Raw genomic sequence first — 24,900 nt, forward strand, 5'->3', positions numbered from 1 at the left:
TGGAAGGAGGTGAGGGAGGAATGGGGTACGAGCCCCCGATGGGGATGATTGTGCTGGCTCTGCGGGCTTCTGGGGGTGGAACCTCTCCTGCAGCCCCCCAATTGCCTCCTCTCCCCAGATGGCAGCCTGCGGCAAGTGCAGCCGGTCTGATGGCCGAGTGCTGTGATGTGCCCAGTGTGGGTACTCCGGGCAATCCAAGCCAGGACTGCTTTGCAAGCTGGGCACCCCTGAGAACTGTCTGTCCGGGGTGGGGGTCGGGTCCCTTTAAGCACAGCCCTCGGCTAGCCTGAGACAGCAGCTCCACACTCTAAGTCCTCATCTGATGTCCTGCCGGCACTGCTTCCGGCCATCCTTAACCCCAGTTCAGGGTCCACTCTGTGTGGACATGCTGGTTCGAATTAGCAAAATGCTAATTCGAACTAGTTTTTTAGTCTGGATGCGTTAGTTCGAATTAGCTTAGTTCGAATTAGTGCTGTAGTGTAGACATACCCTCCCTCTTCTGTGTCCACACACGCATTTTTCGGAAAAAGGTTTCTTCTTCGTGGAAAGAGATTTACTGCTGTTGGAAAAACCCCTCCATTCTTTCAACTGTCTGTTGAAAGAACGCAATAGCAGTGTGGACTTAAGTATAGTTTTGCTAGAAAAACGGCTGTTTTCCAGAAAAACGCTGCAGTATAGACATATCTTCATGGAACAGAAGGTGTTTGTCGTCACATCATGGAAACCACACAGTGGAAATGTAAAGGCACACACATGGTACTCCTTGAGCCTTGTGCCTCAATGAATTGTCTTTCAGCACCACACAAATGTCTGCTTCTTAAAAAGGCTGGTGCTAGGAGAAATCCTCTCATTAAAATATCTTCTCATAACATCCTTGGAGATGAGGAATTATTATTATTATCCCCATTTGACTGCAGCACAGACACTACTAAGTGACATACCCAAGGTCACACCAGAAGTCTGTGGCAGACTGAGATCTCCCAAAGTTCAGACTAGTGACCTACCGCATAACCATCCATGTGTCCTCTCCAGATCTTATTTACAATTTCACTGATATGCAGAAATAATAAAGCAAAATTCAAAACAAGGGGCTTTAAAAAATGAGTATATGGCATAGTTAACACCTGTGATAACGACTGGGAGTAAGACAGCTTGTATTAAATAACCAGGCAGGTGGAAATTATTTCATGAGAAGAACACAGCAATGCTTTGTTTACAATTTCAAAGTTTCCACTTCAATAAAGATGTCATTTCTCTCAGATTTCAGTTACAGTATTCCAGTGTAAACAAATTATCATTTTTCAGCACATTCCAGCCAAATATTAGGCACAGAACACAACTTACTGAATAACACCATCTTCCATTTAGGTGATATAAAAAAGGATCTTGAGGCTTAAGTTCAATTGCTTTATCTAGATGCTCCTGTTAAAAAGAAGTTCAAAAGAAAGAATATAGGATATTCGTTTCTGTTTGGAGCAGTCTTCCAACTTTTTAAAACTACAATACAAAATTTAGCACAAATTTATTTAAATTCTCATTTGTGACTGCTTTTGCTGCAGTTGTTCTAGTGTTCTGTAAATATTTTAAGTGGCAATACCATTGCTTACAGAAGAAAACCACAAACACAATTTTTTAACAACTCTGCACATAACATACCAGGACACATGACATTTAGAAAGTGACCTAACAACTATAAAGTTCAAGTAAATAGTTGAAGGATCTTTAAAACAAACAAAAAAGACGGGTGCATTCCAAACTTTGGTTTTAAACGTATTTGGTATTAGAAAAGCATAGCACATCAATCCAGTGCAAACAATCCTATTTTGCTTCACAGATATGGTATACTCAAACTAATGATCAGTCACTGAAGTGTATCCTTCTCTAGCGTGAAGCATAAGTACCACTATGAGTTGGTGCACCATGCAACATTTTATATTCAGAAGCAGGGCCTGATTTTCTGTGATGTGGCTGGCAAAAAAACATATAATCGACAAACAGTCGGGAATCTAGAATAAATTTGACATAGATGTCTAAAACAGTGAACCACAGTCCAAACTTTTGAATTACAGTAGAAGTACAGATCCTACGCCCTCTGCCCTGCAGTTCAGGAGTTAAAAAGAATCTGAATAAAAAAGCAGAAAGGATAATTCAAATTAAATGAGACATTTCTTCCAAGCCCACCTTTCTCTTCCATTTTCAGATCTCATTTATGGAGATAAATCCTTACTGCATAATCAGGATTTCAAAAATAAGGAATTTCTTGAAGAAATGTTTTCTACCCCTTTTTATTATTTCCTCTCAAAATAACTCAATTGTCAGATATTGCAGGTTTCCTTTTTCCAACATCTCTATTTTTTTTAAACCAAGCCGATCACTAAAATAATGGTGATCTTATAACTTCTCACCTAAACCCCTCAAATGATCATCTTGGTGCAGTTAGGGTGGAATACTCTCTGAAATGAGATATGTACTAGATGGGCACTACACAATATGCTTGTTCACATACCAATTTAAACACCTCCTTTCAGTTTAGACAATTGCTAACAATTTTACTTAATTATGAAAGCATTTTTATTTATATAAACTGCCTTATTTGGCACAGGAGTTCATTGGTTGTACTTTTTTTTCCTTTTTTGTTATTTACTGTCTAATGCAATATGCCCTGATACCAGTGAATAGTAATATATGGGACAATTCTGCTACCCTAGTGCTTGGCAGCCTAAGTACATCAGATGTCTATTTCTGGGTCTCATTTATTCATTGGAACTACTTGTGCAGTAAGTTGGTATTCAACCTGGATCATAGAGGTGCAGACAGGCCTAAATAGATAATATTTAAAATACAATAGCACATGGCTAAACTTTGCCTTGGATGCTTTTAAATTACAACTAAGATTTTAAGCTTTTGGTGGCAGAGACTCAGTTTCTTCTGAGGACAAAGCCCCCGGCAAGGCCTTCCCCCATGTTACAATGCTAAGTGACACACCCCACAGTTTTGAATATGAAATATACATGTATCTGCAAAAGGAAAACATTAAACAACAGTATTATTGTCCAAGGGTGACACTGATCACTGTAGGAAATTGCTGAATTAGTGTTATATGTGTTTCAATTTTCCACTTGTTTTTTTAAATTACAGTGGCAGAATCACTTTCCCCCCACTTTGCTTTGGTCAAGAAATAAAGCAAAAATCTTGACATTGACATATGAAGTCATATTTAAATCCTTATAGTTTGAAAGCTAATGGACAATATGTGGTAGGAGAACATATAACCATAACACTGGCACTGAAATATACCTAGAGACTAAATTAGTTTGCTGCAAAAGCATTCCTTTTCTACTATCGGGGAAAGCAAATTAAGAATGGCTGCTAATGAAACTACCAAAACATACCTTAAAGAGACCACCATTCTTGATTTTGTTTTGTATGCTGTCAAACTCAGACATATAGCCGCACATGATTGCAAACCTAGGGGAGGGAAAGCAAAGCAGAAAAAAAAAGTTCACACATTTATGATCCTTTTAGTCAAATTCCTTTGAATCAAATGATAAAATATTTCCATAATTATATCATACACTGCTAGAATACTCTTGAAGATTTATTGGCTGGCTCAAAATATCACATGAATTGTGCATATTTGGAAAAAACATCATAAAATGGCAGCAAAAAGTTGTTGGACACTGCGAAAGTACAACTGATTTGGGCCATCAGTGGAAACTGAAACCAGGATCTTCCTACAGAGCTGAAAGCATGAGCTTCTACTGCTTAAGATGAAGGATGAAGGATAACATTTTCAAAGGTGCCAAGTAATTCGGGCACTGAAGTGCCATTTACAAATCTGACCTGCCTGTGGTGGGGAGGCTACTCCATCCCAGCAGGGCTAGAGCAGCCCCCTTGCTCCCTCCTTTTAATTGGTTAGCCCTTAAACAATATGTATAACAGGTTAACCAATTAAATAACGCAATAATTGTCACATCAGTTATATGGTGCGGTAGAGGTTTGATAGGGAGAGAGAGCAAAAGGATAGAACTGATAGTTCATGGTGTGCAAAGCTCACCATAAGATCTGTTCAGTTTAGCATATGGAGAGCAGCACAAACAGAAGTACAAGATGTAGCTACACAGAGACTAGTCTATGATATTGTACTTGAGAAACAATATGTGATCATGTAATTAAAAACTGTACCATTCTGAATATTCATGAACAATTGTCCTGGCTCACTGCCACTGATGGACCTGGCAGGGATGCAACGTCATCCTCTGAATATCTCTAGTTTCTCTTTGCCAGAAGCTGGAACTGGCAGGGGATAGCTCAATCACTCAATAATTGTCTGGTCTGTTCCCTCCCTCTGAAGCACTTGGTATTGGCCACTGTCGGAAGACAGGATACCAGGCTAGATGGACCATTGATCTGACTCAGTATGGCCATTCTTATGTACAGGAGAAGAAAGAGTTAAGACTATGTGCACAACCTTAACTAGGCCTTTTCTTGACTTAAGAATGCCAGCTTAACATTCACTTCAGGTAGATTTTTCCATTATAGAAATCTATATAAGTAGATTACACTGTACACAATGATGTAGCACTAAATAGAGCCAGAGTATTCTTAGCTCTGCATGATGTGCTTACACTCACGAGTGAACAGTCAAAATATAAATAGGCCCTTTCAATCGTCTGTATTTTATTTTTGGCTTTTTCTGCTGTACTTGAATGAAACAATACTGTCACTGGTTTCCTGCTATCTAGATTTCTAGAAGTTTTCCAAATATCCTACTCACTTTTCAGAACATCCCCTTTCTCCATTCCTCCAGGATGTTAGTCGTTCCGGTGTTTCTAGTATTCTTTGGTTACATTTTAAAACATTTTAAAATTTGTGTTCTGTTACAGCAAGTCACTGAACGCTGCTCCTTCTAGTCCAAGCCAAGTCTCCTACTGACTTCTATCACATTCCTTCTTTCTCAGGGCATCTTAGGAACTGTTACCCTAATTTGTCTTTTTTATTAAAAAAAAAAAAATCACAAGAAAAATTCACCTCTTTTTAAATAAACTGCCCTATCACATCTTGTGGTTTCCCTCCCAGCCCTTTTCAACAGGAGCCCATGATCAATTGTTGGAGGCAAGCAGCATTTTAACAAGGAAGCTGTGAGGTCCCAGTGGAGCTATTCATTTAGAGCCAGTTCTGGAATGTCTAACTGTCATGTACATTGATTTCTATCGGACAAATCACATACATAAAAGTTTAACGTGTACATCAAGTGCTTGGTAGGATCAAGGCCTTCATTCCAAACTGCTTATAGCTGTGAGACATTTCAAATGATATTAAACTAGCAAATGTAATTACCCGGTATTGTTTAGGTCATTAAGAGGAGGTGCAGGAGTCAGGGGAAGGGCTTGAGGATGAGGGGAGCTCGGGGCTGGAGGCATGGGGGGGGTGCAGGAGTCAGGGTTGGGAGGTGAGGAGGGGCTCAGGGCAGGGGGTGAGGAATGCAGGAGTCAGAAACAAAGGGTAGGAGGGCTCAGAGCAGAGGGTGAGGGTGCAGGTGTCAGGACAAAGGTTTGGGAGGTGTGGGAGGGCTTCAGGGGTGAGGGTTGCTGGCGGCTGTTCCCGGGGGGCCAGGCCGGAATGGTGGAGGCTGCGCAGCCCACCTGTCAGCTTCTCCCTGGGACTGGCCCAGCCTGCCTGCTGGCTTCTCCCCAGAGCCAGCCTGGGAGTGCCAGGGACTGTGGGGCCTAGCTGGCAGCTGCTCCTTGAGGCTGGGGTGCTTGCTGCCCCCTGGTGGTTTTTCATCAGTGTAACTGTCTCTGTTATCACACCTCTCCCTTTCCATTTGATGAGAAACAATTGCATTACATACATGTCCCATTGTCTGGGCACAACAAAACCCTGATCTTGCTTTAAGTTATAATACGAAGTCGCTGTATACCTAATTTGGTAATCCTAGCTCTAACCATTTAGTTATTGAACAAACAGACCCACAGAAGGACGAAGGGACACAAAGACAGCTACACAAACACTATAAAATATATAACAGATTATGAGGTATAGTGACACTAGCATTTCAAAAGGAAATTTAGGGCCACTCAACAACTATATAAAGTTGTAAGTGGGGAAAATGTGCTGTTTTAAAAATACTTTTAAATGGACTCCCTCTCTACGTTTGTATTATCTGGACAATACTATCATCTTCTTGACTCTCCAAGAATTTATGCACTCTTACTGATGCACACATATTACTTCAATTATAATAGAACCATGCATGAATACTGAAAGGAATACAGACCCCCTGAGCCGGACTATAATTTGCCTTAAGACTTCTTTATACCACTGTATAGAAGTAATAAAGCGGCATAAACCCATAGATATGCTTTCCTGGATCTTGTAGAGTTCAGCTATGACATGTAGGATTTCACAATGTATTATTAAATCAAAATAAGAAGTAATCTAAAAGAGAAAATATAAATTGAAGTATGAAATAGAAGTAAGAATTATGCAGAAAAGTTTGCAAGTAAATGCCAGTAAGAGCAGAACATTCTGTGTTAGTATTCATCTATTTTAAGCATGGTTTAAATTTCAGCTTCACTAGGAATTCTTGTTAAATGAACATACTATAATTGTTGCACAAGAACAAAAATATTTTACTACTTATAAATAAATCCAATGTTTTTACTATAAAAATCAATGATAAAAGTAATCACGTTATGAACTGTTAATTTCTGATACTGCCGATGTTTCCTGGAAGTGGGGATAATAACAGCTGTTAAATTCATGTGACTTTCAGGCAGATTGTCAGTCATTGTTGAGCAACATGTCCACTGAACAGAATCTTCCTAATCTTGCTGGCACTCCTGTCAACTAAAATACCATGATTTCACATGGAAATGAGCTGGTGGGGGTGGTGGGAGGATGAAGCTAGGAAGGTCATGAAAGTTCAGCTCCTGAGAGAGAGAGGAACCGTACTAAAAACTTTATTTGGCATAAATTGCTCAACCCTAAGCAACATGTCTCCCTTTACTCATTAGGTGCTAATCAGATAAACTCAGCATACCATAGCTAAACGGATTGCTGCTGGAAAAGAAAACAATGAAAAGCGAACAAGCTAATCCAGCATCTTGCAGTATTTTCCTGTCTGTGCGTGACAAGGAAAAAAGGGCCCTCGCTTAAACCAGTTCAGATAAGTACTTGTATTTTATAGAGCTTATCTGTGAATAAAAAACATACAAAATGAAAAACAAGCAAGCTAAAATATCCATCGCTGTCCAACAATAAGGATCTTTGTCATATACTCGCTGCAATGTTCTACTTTACACTTTTGTATCTGAATAAATAGCAATGCCAGCAACTTGTGAATACAAATTAATTAATTGTGTAGGAGTTAAAATTGCAAAGCACGTTGGACAATCATTTATGGAGAGTGGCTGGCTAAAAACAGAATTCATAGCTTTCCAGATCTCCAGGTGTGGATGCATTTGAATGCAAATGAAAAAGGGGGGAGTCTTATCTTTATTTGCAAACTGATACTCTACTAAATGTGTTCACCAATCTGAACAACTCTGGTTAGTTACAGATGCACCTTAAAAACAGGAATGGGACTAACAAGACATGTGCCAGTCATTGTCCTGTCCAATGTTTTTGATGCTACTATTAGACAAATAATAATAAACAGTTCTCACTGGTAAAATGTTTCACTAGAGGGAAAAAAAATCAAGAGGAATTTAACAATAGACAGATGAAAGAGTCTTCAGTGCATAAAGATCCCTGTATGGACTTCTGGCATTTTTATTAGCAAAGCTAGCAAAAGGAATAAAAGTGGGGTATGGCTTTTACTACACCTACAGAAATATTAACAACCCCTTTTATCCACATCCATCATTTACATGCATGTTCAGGGTTCAGAGCCAGGCACTGCTAGGAAACCTCTCTCAAGAGTTCACCACCCCACAGTCACTTGCCCCATCTAGTGGTTCCAGTAGGAACCCACTGACACGTTTAATGAAGGGAATATTTAGTAACTGTTGGTATGATAATGCTATTACAAAATTGGTGAAAAATAAAATGTTCAGGTACCGCTTAAAAAGAATAAAACTTTATAATACCCGGAGAGGGAAAATAAAGAGGAAATCTTTAAAGACTAGGGACCCACAAGTCAATGACATTATGACTGAGTTAATGTTGGTATGCTACTAATATCGCAAATACCCACATATTCAAACATGCTAATTAACTAAACATAATGGATATACTTGTAACTACTATAGATGAGCCACCATTGTTTCTGCTAAAGTTACATCAAATTATGAACTTGGAAATATGCTTTTCACTTTATAAGAGATGCTGAAAACATGCAAAGCAAGAAAAATGGAAACAAAGGTAAAATGGCTAGACTTCTAGAAGGAAAAACTTACGAAAAACAAGAATTATTCTCCTGCATTCTTCTTCTTTGCACAAACCATGCAAAACACCTCACCCTTCATTCAATAAACGTGATTATATTTTTAAATACTCCACACGTTAATTAGAATTATTACAGGACATTTTCTGAAAAGTATGCCTCAACTTGTTTATAAAAGTGTGATGAAGGAAGATCCATTTATTATCAAGAAAAATGGGCGTACAAAAGTTAGCATTCTTCTTGGCACAAACACACACAAGAAAAATCAGCTAGCTTTCAGCAGTCACCAAGGATCTGATCTTGGAATGAGCTCTGGTTGGCTGGACCCCAGTGCCCACATGAAAACCTGCTGAAATGAAGTAAATGAAGCTCTATGCAAGTGGATGGAGCTCCTTCAATATCAGCATACAATGAATCAACCTTTCCCAGGATGGTATTCCAGCTGGTCTACTGGCATTCAGCCAAAACTAGGACAAATGAGGGCATACCTGTTACAGTCGGAAGTACAGTGAGTTCGTTCAGCATGCTCAGAAGAACCAGGCCAAATGTTAACACACAAATTGCAGATGGTTCTAGGATATATGTCTGGCTTAAAAACAAAGACACCTATAGATAAATGAGCCTTTGTTACACATGCTCTATCACCTGTGTCTTGACAGCAGAAACATGATTCTCAGCAGATATGCTAGGGCCCTAAGTTATTCTCCTGCACTAATAAAACAAGAGGCAGTTTAAAATATTTGCCAAAGCATCTAAGTAACTTAAAAGGCTATCCAAATCAGAACAACTCCAGAAGAACAAAGATGAATTTCTAAGTTGTTTTTGTAGTTGCAAATGAAATAGTTCCAACTAGTCTGCTTTAGTAATACAAAATACTAAAACTTGTAAGATAAATCTGAATTTAATCTTCATGTGCATTATAGCAGTGTGTCAAATATGAAAAACTCTACAGGGAAACAAAGATCTTAGCCCTTCGTCAGTCCTGGGACCATCTTCTAACTTCTATACACCCATTTTTCTGGAGAATAAATGGATCTTGCTTCATCACACTTTTCTAAACAAGTTGAGGCATTCTGTTCAGAAAATGTCCTGTAATAATTCTAATTAACGTGTGGAGTATTTCAAAATATAATCATATTTATTGAATGAAGGGTGAGTTGTTTTGCATGGTTTGACTGATTTTTAAAATGCAATTAAAAAATAATGAATAGCAATTCTGCCACTTGCCGGGCTTGGAATGCTTAAAGCATCCTACTGGTTCATCAGTACTTCTCGCTAATACCACTGTTAATAATGGAAACAGCTACTCCATCTTAGGCAGAGTAGTACTATTTGGCTCAGCTATAATATAAAATAAATGGATAATTAAAGGAGACCAGCATTAAGAGCTTTAGCTATACAAGTGTGTAAAAATATTGCTTCCATGTTAGAAACTAACTTTAGCTGTAAAGTATTATCCTTGCATATACAGGCAGTCTCCGACTTATGTCGGATCCGACTTATGTCGGATCCGTACTTACGAACGGGGCTTTTCTCGCCCCGGAGGACGTGGGCGACGGGACCGCCCAAACGCGCCGCGGTCCCGCCGCCCGCGTCCTCCAGGGCGAGAAAAGCTGCTCCGCGTCTCCCTGGTCTGCTGGGGGGGGGGGGGGGGCAGCAGACCAGGGAGACGTGGAGCAAAGCCGCTGAGGACCCGGGCTTACGTACAAGATAGGGACTGTACGTACAAGATAGGGACTGTAGGTTTGTTCTTAAGTTGAATTTGTACGTAAGTCGGAACTGGCCTCCAGATTCAGCCGCTGCTGAAACTGACCAGCGGCTGACTACAGGAAGCCCGAGGCAGAGTTTCTCTGCCCCGGGATTCCTGGAATCAGCCGCTGATCAGTTTCAGCAGCAGCTGACTTGGGGACACCTGGGACAGAGCAGCTGGAGTGCTGCCGGGTTGGTCCCCGCAGCGCCGCGGTGCGGCGCTGCGGGGACCTACCCGGCAGCACCCCAGCTGATCTGCCCAGGCGTCCAGATTCAGCTGCGGTTGAAACTGATCAGCGGCTGATTCCAGGAATCCCGGGGCAGAGAAACTCTGCCTCGGGCTTCCTGTAGTCAGCCGCTGGTCAGTTTCAGCAGCGGCTGAATCTGGAGGCCAGTTCCGACTTATGTACAAATTCAACTTAAAAACAAACCTACAGTCCCTATCTTGTACGTAACCCGGGGACTGCCTGTATTTCATACTCTTGGTAACCTTTGTTTCCCTAGGGAAATATTTTATAGTCATTACTCCTTTTCAAACCCTGAATTGTCTAGAACATTTTTGCTATTGTGAGTGCCTAACAGTATACTCTATTTTGCTGGGAACTTTGTGTAAAATCCCTTCAGCCCTGTGTTAGATGAGAGTTAATACAAAGATACTTTTTCTCCATATAAATAACTCTCTTCCCCTTCCATAGCACTCTCCCATCTTCACACAACTCAAGTACTTTCAAATTTGAAATGTTCAGGTTGGCTAGACCAGAGGACCGGGCCCCTTTTTGTTAGTCACACATGCACAGCTGTATAATAGCCAAGTTAAAGCATTTCCAAACTTAAATTTCATGCATGCACAGTAGTAACTTCTGCTAGGACTGGGAGCAGAACACCAACTGTGAGTTGGGTGAAGCTTAATTCTGGTAAAGTCAAAATGATGATATTAGGATACAGTAAGCTTCCAAAATTACAATGGGGTGATTATAATGTGTGTCCTGGCTGAGACAGTTGTTTCCCTTCAGTTCATGAAGTTCACAGTTTGAGAATGCTTTTAGATCCCTATGTTTGGATTCTCAAGGGACGGAAGAAGCTGCCAGTACCTTCTGGCTGGGCATTTACACAACCATCTCTCTCATATCTGGACTCTCCATGCCTTCGCAATAAGCCATTCTGGAAATTACAAGTGCTCTGCACTGAATTACTGTTGTGACTTTTGCTCTTCACAAAACAAACATAAAACAGAACTACCTTTAATAACAGGTCAAAGTTTAAGCTCGCAGAGCAAACAGATGATTGCCTAGTTGGCAGTGTTAGCCGCAGAGGCCTGGATCCACCAAAGGACCTAGGTGGAACTGTGTCTTGCAACGCCTAACTTTTAGATACCTAAAAAAAAGCACTGGCGCCATGATGGGATCCACAGAACCTGAGTTAGAAGCCTAAACTCCCTATACAATATATGCGGAGAGATAGGTGCCTGAGAATGTGATTCACAAAAGCCAGCACACTAGGCAGAGAGCCACCAATGACAGCCAATAGGAGAGGTCAACGCCATCCCTTTTACAAAGGCAGATGCCTAAATCCAGGCTGCAGGGTATATCTGTGCTGGAGATCCACAGGTAAGAACAACTCCACCCTTTCCTCCCCCGAGAGTCAGGTTGTTTAGTCATCTTAGTTATTTCTTGTGAGAATGTGTTAAGCACACGTCTCACTCCACACAAAATGGCCAAAGGAGAAAATGGTGGTGGCAGTGGCGCCCAACATAACCCTTAGCTCAGTGGTAGGGATGTAAAATCCCGTTTTAATCAATTAACCTGTTAAATGTTGTTTGACCAGTTAACCGCTTAAACAGAGGTTGGCAAGGGGGCTGCTTCCTGCCCAACTGGGCTGGAGCAGCCCTCTGCTCAAGGTGTGGTGCAGAGGGTCCAGCTGGGCTAGAGGTGTCTCCCATCATGGGTGGGATGGAGCACCCCCTAATTGTTGTGCGATGGACCCAGTCAGGCAGGAGTGCCCCCAGCCTGCAATGCGGGAGGGGGACTGCTCCAGTCTAGCCAGGTCAGCCGCACAACAGGCTGCCCCAGCCAGGCTGGGCTCACTGCAAACGGGGACTGCTTGGGCCAGGCTGCATGTACCGCACCACACTGTGAGCAAGGGGCCGCTCAAGCCGGGCTGGGTTGGGGCCATTGTGCCACACCGCAGGCAGGTGAGGAGCTGCTCCAGCCCAGCCAGGCTGCCAGTTAACCAGTAAGCATCACCCAGTAAGGGTGATGCTTAGTGATTGACCAGTTAACCACCGACATCTCTACTCAATGGTGAGAGCACTCACCTGGCATGTGAGAGACCCAGGTTCAGCTCCTCCTTTGGCTTGACTGGAAGAAATGAAAAGGACTCTCCCACTGCTCTTAGGTGAGTGTGCCAATCACTGGACTATGGGATATTTTGATGTTGGGCTCCCTAAACCTCACCCATTGAAGCCATCCCACTTTGGATAAGTCACTGGAGAGAGAGACGTGTGTCTGTAGCCTGGTGATTAGGTCAGTCACAAGGGAAGTGGGAGATCCAGAGTCCAGTCCTCGAGCTCCAATGACTACCATCACCTCTGAGCAATGCTGGCAGTGGCACAAGCTTTACAGCTGGGCATCTGGCCAGCAGCCTTCCTCTCCAGCTGTGCAGTTCAGAAGGCCACACCAGGGCAGAGGGGACCACTCCCACAACCCTGTTATTACAACCTTTTGGGTTGGGATGCTGTCCATGGTGATACCGTGAAATTTCAGATCTAAACCTCTGAAAACGTGAAATTGACTAATTTTATATCCCATGAAATTGACCAAATGAATCATGAATTTGGTCATAAAACATCAAAAAACAAGATTCTGTTTGAGGTTTTTTAAAAAAAGCTTCTTAGCTGTCAAATGCCACTTTTTGCATTCTGCTCCCATGGACACTGGTACACATTCCACTGGTAAAAATGCTGCACAGGCAAACATACGAGGGGCATCTTCAACATTTACATCTTTGGCTAAAATCTTACAGTCATTCTAATCCCTCTTCAAAGGGAACAAGACTGATTAAACCAGGGGTGGGCAAAAAAACAGTGGTGGTTTGCCAGGGTTAGTGCCAGGAAGGCCGCCACCACTATATTTATCTCACTTCTGCAGGTATGGGCAATCGCAGCGCCTGCTGACCATGGATCGCCATTTCCGGCCAATGGGAGTGGCGGGAAGTGGCACAGACTGAGATACCACTTCCTGCAGTTCCAATTGACCAGGAACAGTGATCCGTGGCCAAGAGAAGCTGTGATCGCCCATACTTGTGGATACTCAGTTAAATATAGTGGTCAGGTCTGCCAGGCCTGTGGGCCGATATTTGCACAGTCCTGGATTGGACAGATGAAAATTACAGCTATGATTTTCATTATCAAGAGTTTGCCTAAAAGTAACCATTTAAATATGTCTAATCAAACAACCTAAAGGTTTCATGATCTATCTAAGGACCATAAATGAAGGCATGATCACTCATCAGCTGAAGCCTGGATGCATGCATTAATTTTGAGATTATTAGTGGCTGCAGAAAGATCAATTGCCAAGGCTGACTGACCGATAAATTATTTTTTGGTCAGTACTTTCTATATTTATCCCACTCAATTTAATTTGAAGAATATTGAGCATCTGCCAAGCTGCTGGTAAAAACACTGACAAGAGGGCTGTTACATTAGCTTAGAGTGGAACTTTGAAGTGCAAATTTGCATTGTGAGAGCAGTAGAATGGTAGGTGTTTGCTCAGGTCTTGTGATATGAACAAAGGATCCCTGTCTGTAACTATGGCTTTGATTCAAGATCAGAAGGGAACATTAGCATTTATGATTAAACTTGACTGAAGTGGTATTATGGTTTATATGTCTCTTTGAAGGTTGTGGTAAACTGTATGTGACATGTGTAATGGATAAATTACCTTGTGCTAATTGCCATGGTGTTTGGGAGACAGAAGGTTAAATCAAAAGTCTATTGATCTGTCTCAGGCCAAGAGACTGCAACTATAACGGTCTCTTTGGACAGAATCCTTTTTGTCTCCAATCTGCTTGAATTCTCATAGGAAAAACTGCAAGCCATAAAAAATGAGATCCCAGGAGATCCTAGTGGCTCATTTAATGGTCATTGACTGAAGTCTTAGATCTGCTTCAGGTTTCATACAAGAGAAACCTAAACCACCAGGACCAAGGTCCTAGTCTTTGGCTGGAATCACTCTGAATATGGATTTTGGACTATAGCCATGGACTTAAATTCTAAAAACTTTTTGCAACTACAGGATCACTATCTCTTTTATATAACTGAACCTCAAGAATCAAACTCACGTCTGTATGTATATTGATTTTTTTAACCACTACTCTCCTCTCCCTTTCCTTTTAAAATACATCTTAATTTGGTTAATGAGAATGGGCTCTGAGTGTATATTTGGGATAAGGTCTGCAATAAAGATGTTAAGAAGTAGGTAACTGACTAATTGTGTAGTCAATACAATTTGTATCAACTACACGATTAGTTGATAAGGTGCCCCGCTGCAGCTCTGCAGTTTAAATGTAGTAGGCAGCCAGCCCAGCTCTTACTACATTCAAAAGGCAAAGGCGCAGTGGGGGTATGTCTGGAAGCTGGCAGGAGCCAGGATTGAGCAGTCCCAGCTCCCGCTGGATCCCAGACTGCTGTGCTTCTGCCTCCCCTCTCCCACTCCGTACTGTGGAGATGATGCTGGGGGAACCAGCTTTTAAGATGGCTCCCCGCAGCACTGGCTCCTGCTCCTCCCTTCCTTGCTGCCTCTGATACAGAGGCAACGGGGTGGAGGAAGTGAGTAGTTGAGCAGTGACTCGACTACCTGATAAGTTGACTACTCAACTAGTTGCTTACATCCCTAGTCTGCACTATTTATTGACCTGGAAGGTAATGTGTCCAGTCTTTTGGGATTGGCAGAACTTTTTTTGACTGACACGTCTGGGTGGAGGCCTAAGGCTGGGTACTTTAAGGGAACTGCATTGTTTAGATTTCTGATTGACCAATAAGGTACTATTGAGGCTGTTTTGTGCTGGCTTGGTAAATATAAATACTGGAATGTCCACCAGCTCTGGGGAGCGGCCGCCCCATTTCTTGCCGTGCATCCTAACCGAGCGATTTTTTTTGCTGATATAATTGTAGGACCCTCCCATATCAATTTGACAGCCCCTCTGTGAAATTGGCCCTGCCCCATGAAACCCAATCTCCCTGAAAATCAATCAGGCTGGGGCTGGAAGTGCGAGGGCGTCAGGTGGGACTTGGGGCTTCCACCCTCTGCAGCTCCAGCCCCCACAGCTCTACCCAGGCTCAGGGATTCCCGCTCCACTCCCTGCCCCACCAGTGGTCATTGCCGGGGCTCAGAGCTGCTGCTGCTCCTTCCTCCCCTCCTTCCGGGGTTCTAGACTTTCACCTCCTGCAGGTACTGCTTGGGCTCAAAGACCTGGGCTGAGGGCTTCCTTCTCCCTGCAGGCTTTTGCCCATCACAGCTCCTGCCTGAGCTGCCCCCCACCATTCCCACAGTTCCTGCCCAGGCTCGGGGGCTGCTTCCTCCTCCTAGGCTCTAGCTGGGTTTCTGGGTACCAGAGCTCAGGGATTCCTCCCTCCATCCCCAGCTCCTGCCTGGGCTTAGGGACCTAGGCTGGTGGCTCCACCCTCCAGGGCTTTTGGTTCCTGCTTGAGCTCCAACTTCTGCCCCCCAGGGCTCCAGTCAGGGATCAGGGCATCTAAGCTTGGGGCTTCAGCCCACACAATCCCAGCTGAAGCCAGAGCTTCCAGCCTATAGTTCCTGGCAGACACAACGATATTTCTTGGTTGAAAGGCATATTTGTCTTTGCTGAGAATGCCCATCACTTGTTCTCATATCACAGGACTTTTCTGAACAAGCTAAAAAGTCACCAGGGTTAACATAGAACATCCAGAATATGGTTATCAGGACAAATAAATCTAAATAATCTGAATGGGTAGGAAAAGACAGCCAGAATTAACAGTCCTTGGATACAGACATTCCCTTTCAATCAATTATACTTCATGGTTGCTGAGCTTCTTTGGCTTGGTACATACAGAAATTTATTTACGTTTAATTAGAGCTCCTAATTAATAGAGATCAACTTCCGAGACATGCTTTTTTGAAATCTTATCATCTTCACCCTCTGAGACGGATAGATGTTATGTTCCCAACAGACAGACAAAATAAAATCCAGGGAAACATTACTGCCAAATTATACAACAAATTTTCTTCCACAAGAGCAAGGAATAATAATTTGCTGTACAATTTTGAATGGTCTAATTAAATTTCATTTCCCCCTTGTTATTAGATTATAAGTGTCTCTCATCAAGGAAGAAAGATGAAGAGAAAGAACTATACAAACTTAGGGCAGGTCTCCACTTACAGCAGCACAGCTATAAGAGCACTTCTGTAGCACCAGATTCCTCCCAGCTCCAGGAGCATGGCAGTGGGAGAGCCAACATAGCACTGTGCACACGAGTGCTGATGCTGGCAAAACGTATGCCGCCAAGGGGGTGTTTTTTTCATAGCCTCAAGTGACAAAAGTTTATGACCTTAATAAAAGCAGATAAGTAGACTTAGCTGACTGCTAGGAATTATACTATACTATTGTTGCTTTTGTTATTGCAGCCCATCTGTATCACATGTGCAGAGTGAACTATAGATAACCCTTATCCTATACTAATTGGGGGAATAATGTAAAATATTGCAATATTCTTCAAAAACAAAGTGGAATTATAAACTACTTGACAGTCTATAGCATATCAATCCTTAAAATCACCACCAGTGCTGAGCACTTGATCTTTCCAAACTAATGAAACTTACAATGCCTTTATGTCTTTGAAAAGACACTGTGTCACTGGTTGCATAGTAAAAGAAAAGTATGCACTTAAAATACAAGGATGAAAAACTATACAACATATATACTTTTGCTGGAAAAAAAAAGAGACACCCCATGTTAAGAAGCATGGAACTTCCTTCCACACTTCAGCCTCTAGAACAAGTTTTTTGATTGGTCTAATTTTGGTTTCCGCACGTTTGTATGTACTTTCCCATTAGAGGAGGCCTGTCATTATAGTATTTTACTTATAAACTATGATAAGGTCAGCATGGAAGAGAGGATAAATTAAAAGCCTTGAAGGGTAATGTCCTCTTGCAAAGCCGAAATTCCCCTTCCATAAAATACCTCTTTAATGGCCCATAGCCAGAAAGTAGAGATGGATGAAGGGGAAGTGATATGAACATCAATGAAGGGGAAGGATACACCATTTTAGGAGTACAGCAATTCTCTCAAGAATAACTGTTCAGAGACAACACAATGAAGTGGAGACCTCAACCTAGCAGGCAGACTAATATGATAAATAGCAAAGAATGAGCAAACTGACACTGGAAAGAAACAGCAACAAAACTTTCATCAGAAATGAGAAAAGAAGTAAATAATAGATAAAATAGCAGCACTGAGGAAACTCAACCTGAAACAAACAGACAATTTTTGATGGAATATCTTTCTGTCAGGTATGCTGATTTGTCACTGTCATAATGGAAAAGAGAGGTTCTCTCTCTGTCCTTTGTTTGAGGTTTAGAGCAGTTTCTTCTACGTACTGAGGGAGATGGGAGACACTTCTTTCTCTAAGAATGGACTTCTTACAATGTGTAAGTAGGGAACAGTTTAGCTAGTCCATCGGGATTTATTGTTTTCCTTGTTTGGGGATGTGGAACTAACGTCTGAGCTGTTAATTGTGGGGGTTTTTCTTTTGTAACTAAGTCTGTTAGCCCAGGGGTTTTCTCTGAGTATCTATATCAATTGGTGGCTCTTTCTATCTAGCCACTTTACTATGCTTGCAACTGCAGTTTTGTTTGGATAATAAAGGATTGTTTTCTTTTCTAATTAACCGGGATTGGTTGATTGTTGTGTCCTTAGGACTCAGTGCCTAGTGACAAGGACAGAGTCCATGGCTATCTTTGGATTCCCTGTTTTTCCCAACTCCAAGTAAAATGGAGGTTGGGGGAGGGGAGAGTTTTACCTTAGGAAAGAGATTTCCCAAGTGATCTCTTCCCTGTTTTTTTTTCTTGGAATTACCTGGGTGGTAGCAACGGATTCCCCAAAATCTGGGTATTAGGATTGGGGGGGGGGGGGAGAGGAGTTTTTATACCAGAGCCTGTGGAGGCAAGGTTTTGGAGTGTTCTTGTGAGCCCCCAACTCCTGCATTCGGCAGAGTGGGGAACAGCCTTGACAGTCACACTTAAAACATTTCATGGGAACATTTAGGCTGTGTCTACACTAGCAAGTTTTTCCGGAAAATCATCTGATTTTCCGTAAAAACTTGCCAGCTGTCTACACTGGCCGCTTGAATTTCTGGAAAAGCACTGACGATCTAATGTAAAATCATCAGTGCTTTTCCAGAAAAACTATGCTGCTCCCGTTTGGGCAAAAGTCTTTTTCCGAAAGACTTTTGCGCAAAAGGGCCAGTGTAGACAGCATAGTTCTGTTTTCTGCAAAAAAGCCCCGATCACAAAAATGGCAATCGGGGCTTTTTTGCAGAAAAGCGCGTCTAGATTGGCCACAGACGCTTTTCCGCAAAAAGTGCTTTTCCGGAAAAGCATCCTGCCAATCTAGACGCGCTTTTCCGAAAATGCTTTTAATGGAAAACTTTTCCGTTAAAAGCATTTCCGGAAAATCATGCCAGTGTAGATGTAGCCTTAGACTTTGATAAGTGCTTTATTTTAATAAGATCAAAACAATTTGTTTCAACTATATTATATTACCTTAAAATTACTGTAGAATGTAGTAGTACACACAAAGCCCTTTGGTCTTACTGAAATAAAGTGCCTTAATGAGGGCATTTTGATATCATCAAACTATATTTCTTTCAACTTTTTTTCAGGAAATGTTGACTTTTTGTTCCAATTTGAGACTAAAAAAATTCTGAAATGTTGGAATTTCTCTTGCAACAGAAATTCTAAATTTTGCCAAACTCTAGTACCAACTTTTCATGTGTCATTTTTGTTCATGACTCTAATTTTTACATAAAGCTACAGGAAAACATATATTAATTTTCAAAAGTAAAACTATAGAAAAAAGTTCTGGTAGTCTAGAAGTTACTGGCCTATTTGTAATGCAATGTTCCTCATAAAGAACACTTCACATTTGATCTTCATAGTCTGCATTGGCCATCTACTCTTCTTTTTCAGGTACAATTTATGTTATCGGAATTAACCTGTATAGGCCTACATACCCCAGTCACCTACTCCTCACAATGTATTATGAGATTAACTAAAGTGCTGCAGCAAATAACCCCCTGGTTTATAACAATAGGGAGCTGAATAAATGAGTTTGGAGTTTCCTTTTTCCTTTGATCCATAAGACCCTAAGTTGTTGGCATCCTATTAAAGCTGCAAATCATTCACTACTCTCACAGTTTCTTTCTTGTTGTATCAGGATGTGGGAGAATTTTCAATTTTGGATGGACATTTGGCCAATATCTTGAAATTCCAAACTAACAACATTTCATCAAGTAACATGATAAAATGCAGAACTTAATATCCGAATGTCCCATAATCTCCAAATGTTCACATAAGCGGTTATTTCCCATTTGTCCCTCTCTTCTTTTACACTGTTTACTTTTTGTTTTGTTGTTTTTCATAATTAGCTATTCTTATAAAATTCCTATGATTTTTTTCCATTTAATTTATTATCATAATGTGTTAAAACTCTGGATTCCAGAGGGATTACTTGCATAGAAAGATACTGCTCAATATGGAAAAGGGTTTCAAATGTGGCGCTTATTATTTAACTTTTATTGCTACATATTTAAGTTCATCTAGAACTTTGGATGGGTGCATTTGCATGAGCTTGGAAAAATAATATCACAAAGAAAATAATGTCAAACATGGAACTGTTTTGCATAGTTTAGGTTAAGAAAACAAAGACAATGGAAAATTATAGGAGATACTCATGTAATCAAATATTCATTCCTGCCTTTCATTATACTTAGTGGAAAATGATACAGTGCCTTATTTCACCATAAATTGAAGCAAGTTTACAGCAAATTATAAACAGCTAACCTGCAAAATTGATAGTCAACCAATAATCTACAGCAATAAAAGTATGCAACCTGTAACTAACTGCTATAGGATTTGTTGTGGACATTGTTTATAGACAATTTCAGCTTTCTGACTTTGCAGAAACCCTTAATACAAACAACATTTCTCCATTATTCAAACTTACCACTGGTGACTCTCAGCACTCATGGCATCCAGCTGAATAGCTTTTTCAGCTACAATTTTTCCTGTAAAAGAAATAAAGATATATAAAGATTAGAGAGGTTGAACCTCTCTAATTGGCAACATCCATAGTCCAGCATGATTTTAGTTAGCTGAATGTCCACTTCTCATGGACATGACCAAGTTTCCTGTGGTCCCCTAAAGTTTGTTTACAGACACCAGTCCTTGCTCTCAGTGTTCTGTGCTGTTATTTAGCTCTAATTGACCTCTAATTGTCTTCTAAGAGCCCAGTAAGTAGTGGAAGTATTGGTAATGCTGCTAGACAATACTGACTTCCCATAGTCAGGTCCCAAGGGTGACAAACTAGCGAGGTTCAACCTGTTCTAAAGGACCTCACTATCTTAGATTAAAGCCAGGAACTACATATTGAGATTATATAAATTTTCTATAAAAAGAAACCAATTTGACATTCCATTTAAACATTGAAAGGGATATTGTAACATTATGGATTCACAGTACGTTCAATATACACAAATGCATTTTTTATACTTTTGTTTACTTAGAATAGTTCATTTCAGATGCACTCAACTGGTTTTCAGTGATGTTCTCCTTTTGACTCAGGAATAAAGAAATTAAGTGAGTTGGCCCAAGTCAAATTTTGAATAGGAGTCCGGAGGATGAGCTTGCTGTATTTAAAGCCTTTTCTGTAACCAATTAAGCCACACTTTTTATTAATATTATTATTTTTATAAATAACTAGAAAAACAAGAGGTAAAACAAATAATCCTCTGTCCAGTTGGAATTAAAAATAAGTGACTGTGCCAAGTCCCCTTTAGAAACCGTTCTCTCTGAGCCTCTTCCAAAAACAAACATACAAAAAATCACTGCAAGAGACTTTAGAACTCAGAATATCGAGCCACTGCAGGATAAATATCTGAACAGACTGTCACTCAACACAGCTGATCACATAAATACCAATGACCTACTTTACATACCACCATTGCTTCTCATCTCTGCCCTGCACCTTATCATTATCTCCCATCAAGTGCTAAAATTAATCACGTGCAGCAGCAAATTATCTGAGTCCAAAGTGTGTATATATATATTATTATTGTTTATACTGGTAGCTCCAGTGTGCTGAGCACGTTCCATGCAAAGATGGCAACTTCCCTGCCCAAAGGAGACATGTAAACAAATAGGCAGTAAGTGGAAGGGGAGATAACAAAGATACACTTGTGTTTATTATTAACATATCAAAGCCAGTCATGAAACAAGACAACATCAGCCTGCAAGTTTCTGACAGGAATCATGACAAAGATGAATCTTCTTGAGAGACTGGCTGACAGACAAAGCAGGTATCCTAAGGAGCAGCTCAGAAAGGACATGCTATGTGTAGTACAAAAGAAGGCATGGAGAGGTGGTGTGTGGGAGAGAAGCTGTCAAAGGAATGGTTCAGGCTGGCATCGCTGGGGAAGCGGAGTAGGTTAATGAAAACTCAGAACAAGACAAAGGGATAAGCAAGGAAAGGGTGGATTATGTAGGGGTCTGATAGCAATAAAGAGAAACTAAATTTGATGCAGAGCCAGTGAATGAAGTACAGGGGGAATGATGTAATCCAAGAGATGGGCAAGTAGGATGATTTTAGTGGCAGTGTGTTGTATGGAAGAGGAGGAAGCAATGTGGATCTGAGAGAGGGAAGAGAGACGAATGTTGCAATAGTCAAGATCAAGACAGGCTGGATGAGCATTTCTCAATGAATTACTAGAGATGCTAAAGACACTGGAAGAGAAAGAAGTGAAAAGATTTAGATTTAAACGTGCAGGACTGGGAAGAGAAAGCAAACGACAGCCTCCCAGTTATAGAATCATAACATCACAGACCATTAGAACTGGACGTCATTGAGTCCAGTCCCTTGCCCTCATGGCAGGACCAAGCACTGTCTAGATCAGTGTTTCTTAAACATTTTAAGATTGAGGAACACCAAACAATATTTTTTTTTATGGGGAACACCAATGATTTTATTTTTTGTCAAGAAAAAAAAAGCAGACCTCCGAGTAGAAACCTCGACCGTCCCCGCCAGCAGAGCTGGGGAGGGGTGCAGGGGAGAGAGAGCAGCAGCGCATGGGGGGCAGCAGAGACCAAGTAAACCCCGAGGTGGGGGGGCAGCAGAGCCTGAGGGCACCCCAGGTGGGGCGGGGAGCAGAGCTCGAGCATGCCCCAAGGGGGTGAGGACAGCAGAGCCCAAGCATGCTCCAGGTGGGGGGGAGCAGCAGAGCCCCAGCATGCCCCAAGGGGAGGGGGGCAGCAGAGCCCGAGTGCATCCCAGGTGGTGAGGGGGGACAACAGAGCCCGAACACACCCCAGGTGGTGGGAGGGGAGGGGGCGGCAGAGCATGAGCCAGATTCCCTGCAGGCGGCAGTTTTAAAACTCCAAGGTCTGGGAGCAGCTCCTCAGCTTCGGCCACTCCTCCCCCTCCCAGCAACAGCAGACACTGTAAAAACTGCCACCTGCATATGTGGAGGAGGAGGAGGCTGCGCAGCACTGGAGGACCTGTGGGACAGGGGCTGTCCTGTGGGCTGGGGAGGGGACAGCCACAGCAGGAGCTGCCTATGGGCTCTGCAGGGAGCAAGGGAGAAGAATTTTTTGGGGGAAACCTGAGTTCCACTTCGCAGAACCCCGGGGTTCCGTGGAGTACCATTTGGGAAACACCGCCCCAGGGAAAAGTTGTTGCGCAAAAAAAAAAAAAGGAGTGTTGCCCCTTTAAGGGCAGCCATTTTTAATTCTGTTCTCTCTACGTCACACCAGTGGACTGTGGAACACACTTAAAGATATGCTGGTCTAGATCATAAACTCAAGTGATGGCCAGTATGGTGATGCTTTGGAAAGTTACAAAGGAAAAAGAAAGTAATGTGAAAGAAAAAAAATCAGGAATTCAGTTTTGACCAGTTTGAGATTCATCAGACTACAGGACATGCAGGATGAGATGATGGATTGACAGGCGAGGTGATGTGGATGCAGCATGTTCTGCTTTCCAGTCTCTAGCATTGCTTCTAGTCCCCAGAATTCCCAGGCTCCAGAATGAGTCATATTCAGTCCTCCTCACCTAAGACAAGGTTACTAGACTGTAGGGCAGGAAACCCTGGACCTCTACCTTTACCCTAGGGGAAAAAATATTGGCTTTGCCTTGGCATTTATTTAGCTGTCATCAGGCTGATGATCTTTGCTAATTTTAATTCTGTGTCAGTCTGGCTCACATTTAAGCATTAAAAGCATCGACTAGAGTGAATCCTGATTGGCAAAACCCCTTCCAAGAACTCTTCTGAGCAGAGTGAAACTAAGTGTTTGATTCCAAAACTTGTGGCAGTTTTATCACACAAAACATTTTCATCAAGGTCTAAATGCTCTCATAATCAAACAGATTACAAAACTGCTTGGACTACAATAAGTTGACAGCATGAGCCTCTTCACAACAGTCAGGTGCCATTTTATCTAGCCAGCTTTTTACTCCACCTACCACTAGCAACATATTTCTTCTTTTCTTCAACATCTGTAGTCATCTCAAACATATCTCCATAAGCTCGTGCAAATCTCCAAAGAAACTCCACATGGTTTCCATACTGAATGGAAAAGGAAGAAGCAGATATATTAGACAATGAAATTGACCAAAATGTAAAGATAATTTTATATAGCTTCCTTGAATAATAGTTAAAATAAGTTAACAGCATATTTATTCTCTCCCTCCTGGCCCCACCCCCATTTGGCTATTTTTATTTCTGCCATACTAGTTTTGTTATGTTTGGTGAGCATGGTAGATTAATGTTTCCTCTACAAAGAGAAATAAATACCGGGAGACTTAGCTAGTACCGGTGTATTAGATTTGTACAGGTTTTTGGGTTATTTGTGCAAAAGGACTTTCTATAAAACTGTTCATCATCACAAAAAAAAAGGTAACCTGTTATAAAATATATCATGCAGTAAGCTTTTTTTTTTTTAAATGTATGAAATAAAATACGCATCATACACTCACAGTAAGTATCATAGCTACCAATCTGACAGCTATTTTCTACACTCAAATGAGGAATCCTATCAGAATCACTAATATCTCTGCCTACCCAGAAGAAATGTAGGAAGAGTGCACACTGTATTGATTACCACACCTTAAACTTCCAGTGATTTCAAGGACAGGTCAAACTCATTTTAAAGAAAAAGTCCTAGTGTAGGTAGTAAACAGGCAAATCATGGGTCAAATTTGCATCGCCAGACAGTTTTGCACAGACTCCAAAATCTTTTTATTATTGTTATTGCTTTATTATTATCATTATTGCGTTATTGCTTTATTATTAATTACTCTAGAGTATGGACCTTGACTATAGCTTCACCAGGAAATCTGGACCTTGATAAAAAATAGTTGACTATCCCAGTCTTAGGGAGTGTACCAGAAAATTGTAGCTTTCTACTGGTTTTTCACATCACCCTTTTGAATTTAATAGAGAATTATAACCCCCT

General features: G+C 41.4%; 1 protein-coding gene across 4 annotated transcripts in view; it reads right to left on the minus strand.

Moving 5' to 3' along the window:
• RMDN2 (regulator of microtubule dynamics 2) overlaps nt 1-24,900 on the minus strand; it is an 87,845-nt gene that overhangs the window by 55,709 nt on the left and 7,236 nt on the right. For all 4 annotated transcript variants that reach the window (XR_012902853.1, XM_075924967.1, XM_075924966.1 and 1 more), the window contains exons 4-7: nt 23,909-24,011; nt 20,399-20,459; nt 3,393-3,468; nt 1,345-1,422 (exon numbers count right to left, since the gene is read on the minus strand). Coding sequence is in view for 3 of the 4 variants with exons in the window: in XM_075924967.1 (XP_075781082.1) it covers nt 1,345-1,422; nt 3,393-3,468; nt 20,399-20,459; nt 23,909-24,011 (318 nt within the window). In the remaining variant the exon portion in view is untranslated. The remainder of the gene's footprint in view (nt 1-1,344; nt 1,423-3,392; nt 3,469-20,398; nt 20,460-23,908; nt 24,012-24,900) is intronic.

Source organism: Pelodiscus sinensis, chromosome 3, assembly GCF_049634645.1.
Source record: "Pelodiscus sinensis isolate JC-2024 chromosome 3, ASM4963464v1, whole genome shotgun sequence".
Classification (NCBI taxonomy): Eukaryota; Metazoa; Chordata; order Testudines; family Trionychidae; genus Pelodiscus; species Pelodiscus sinensis.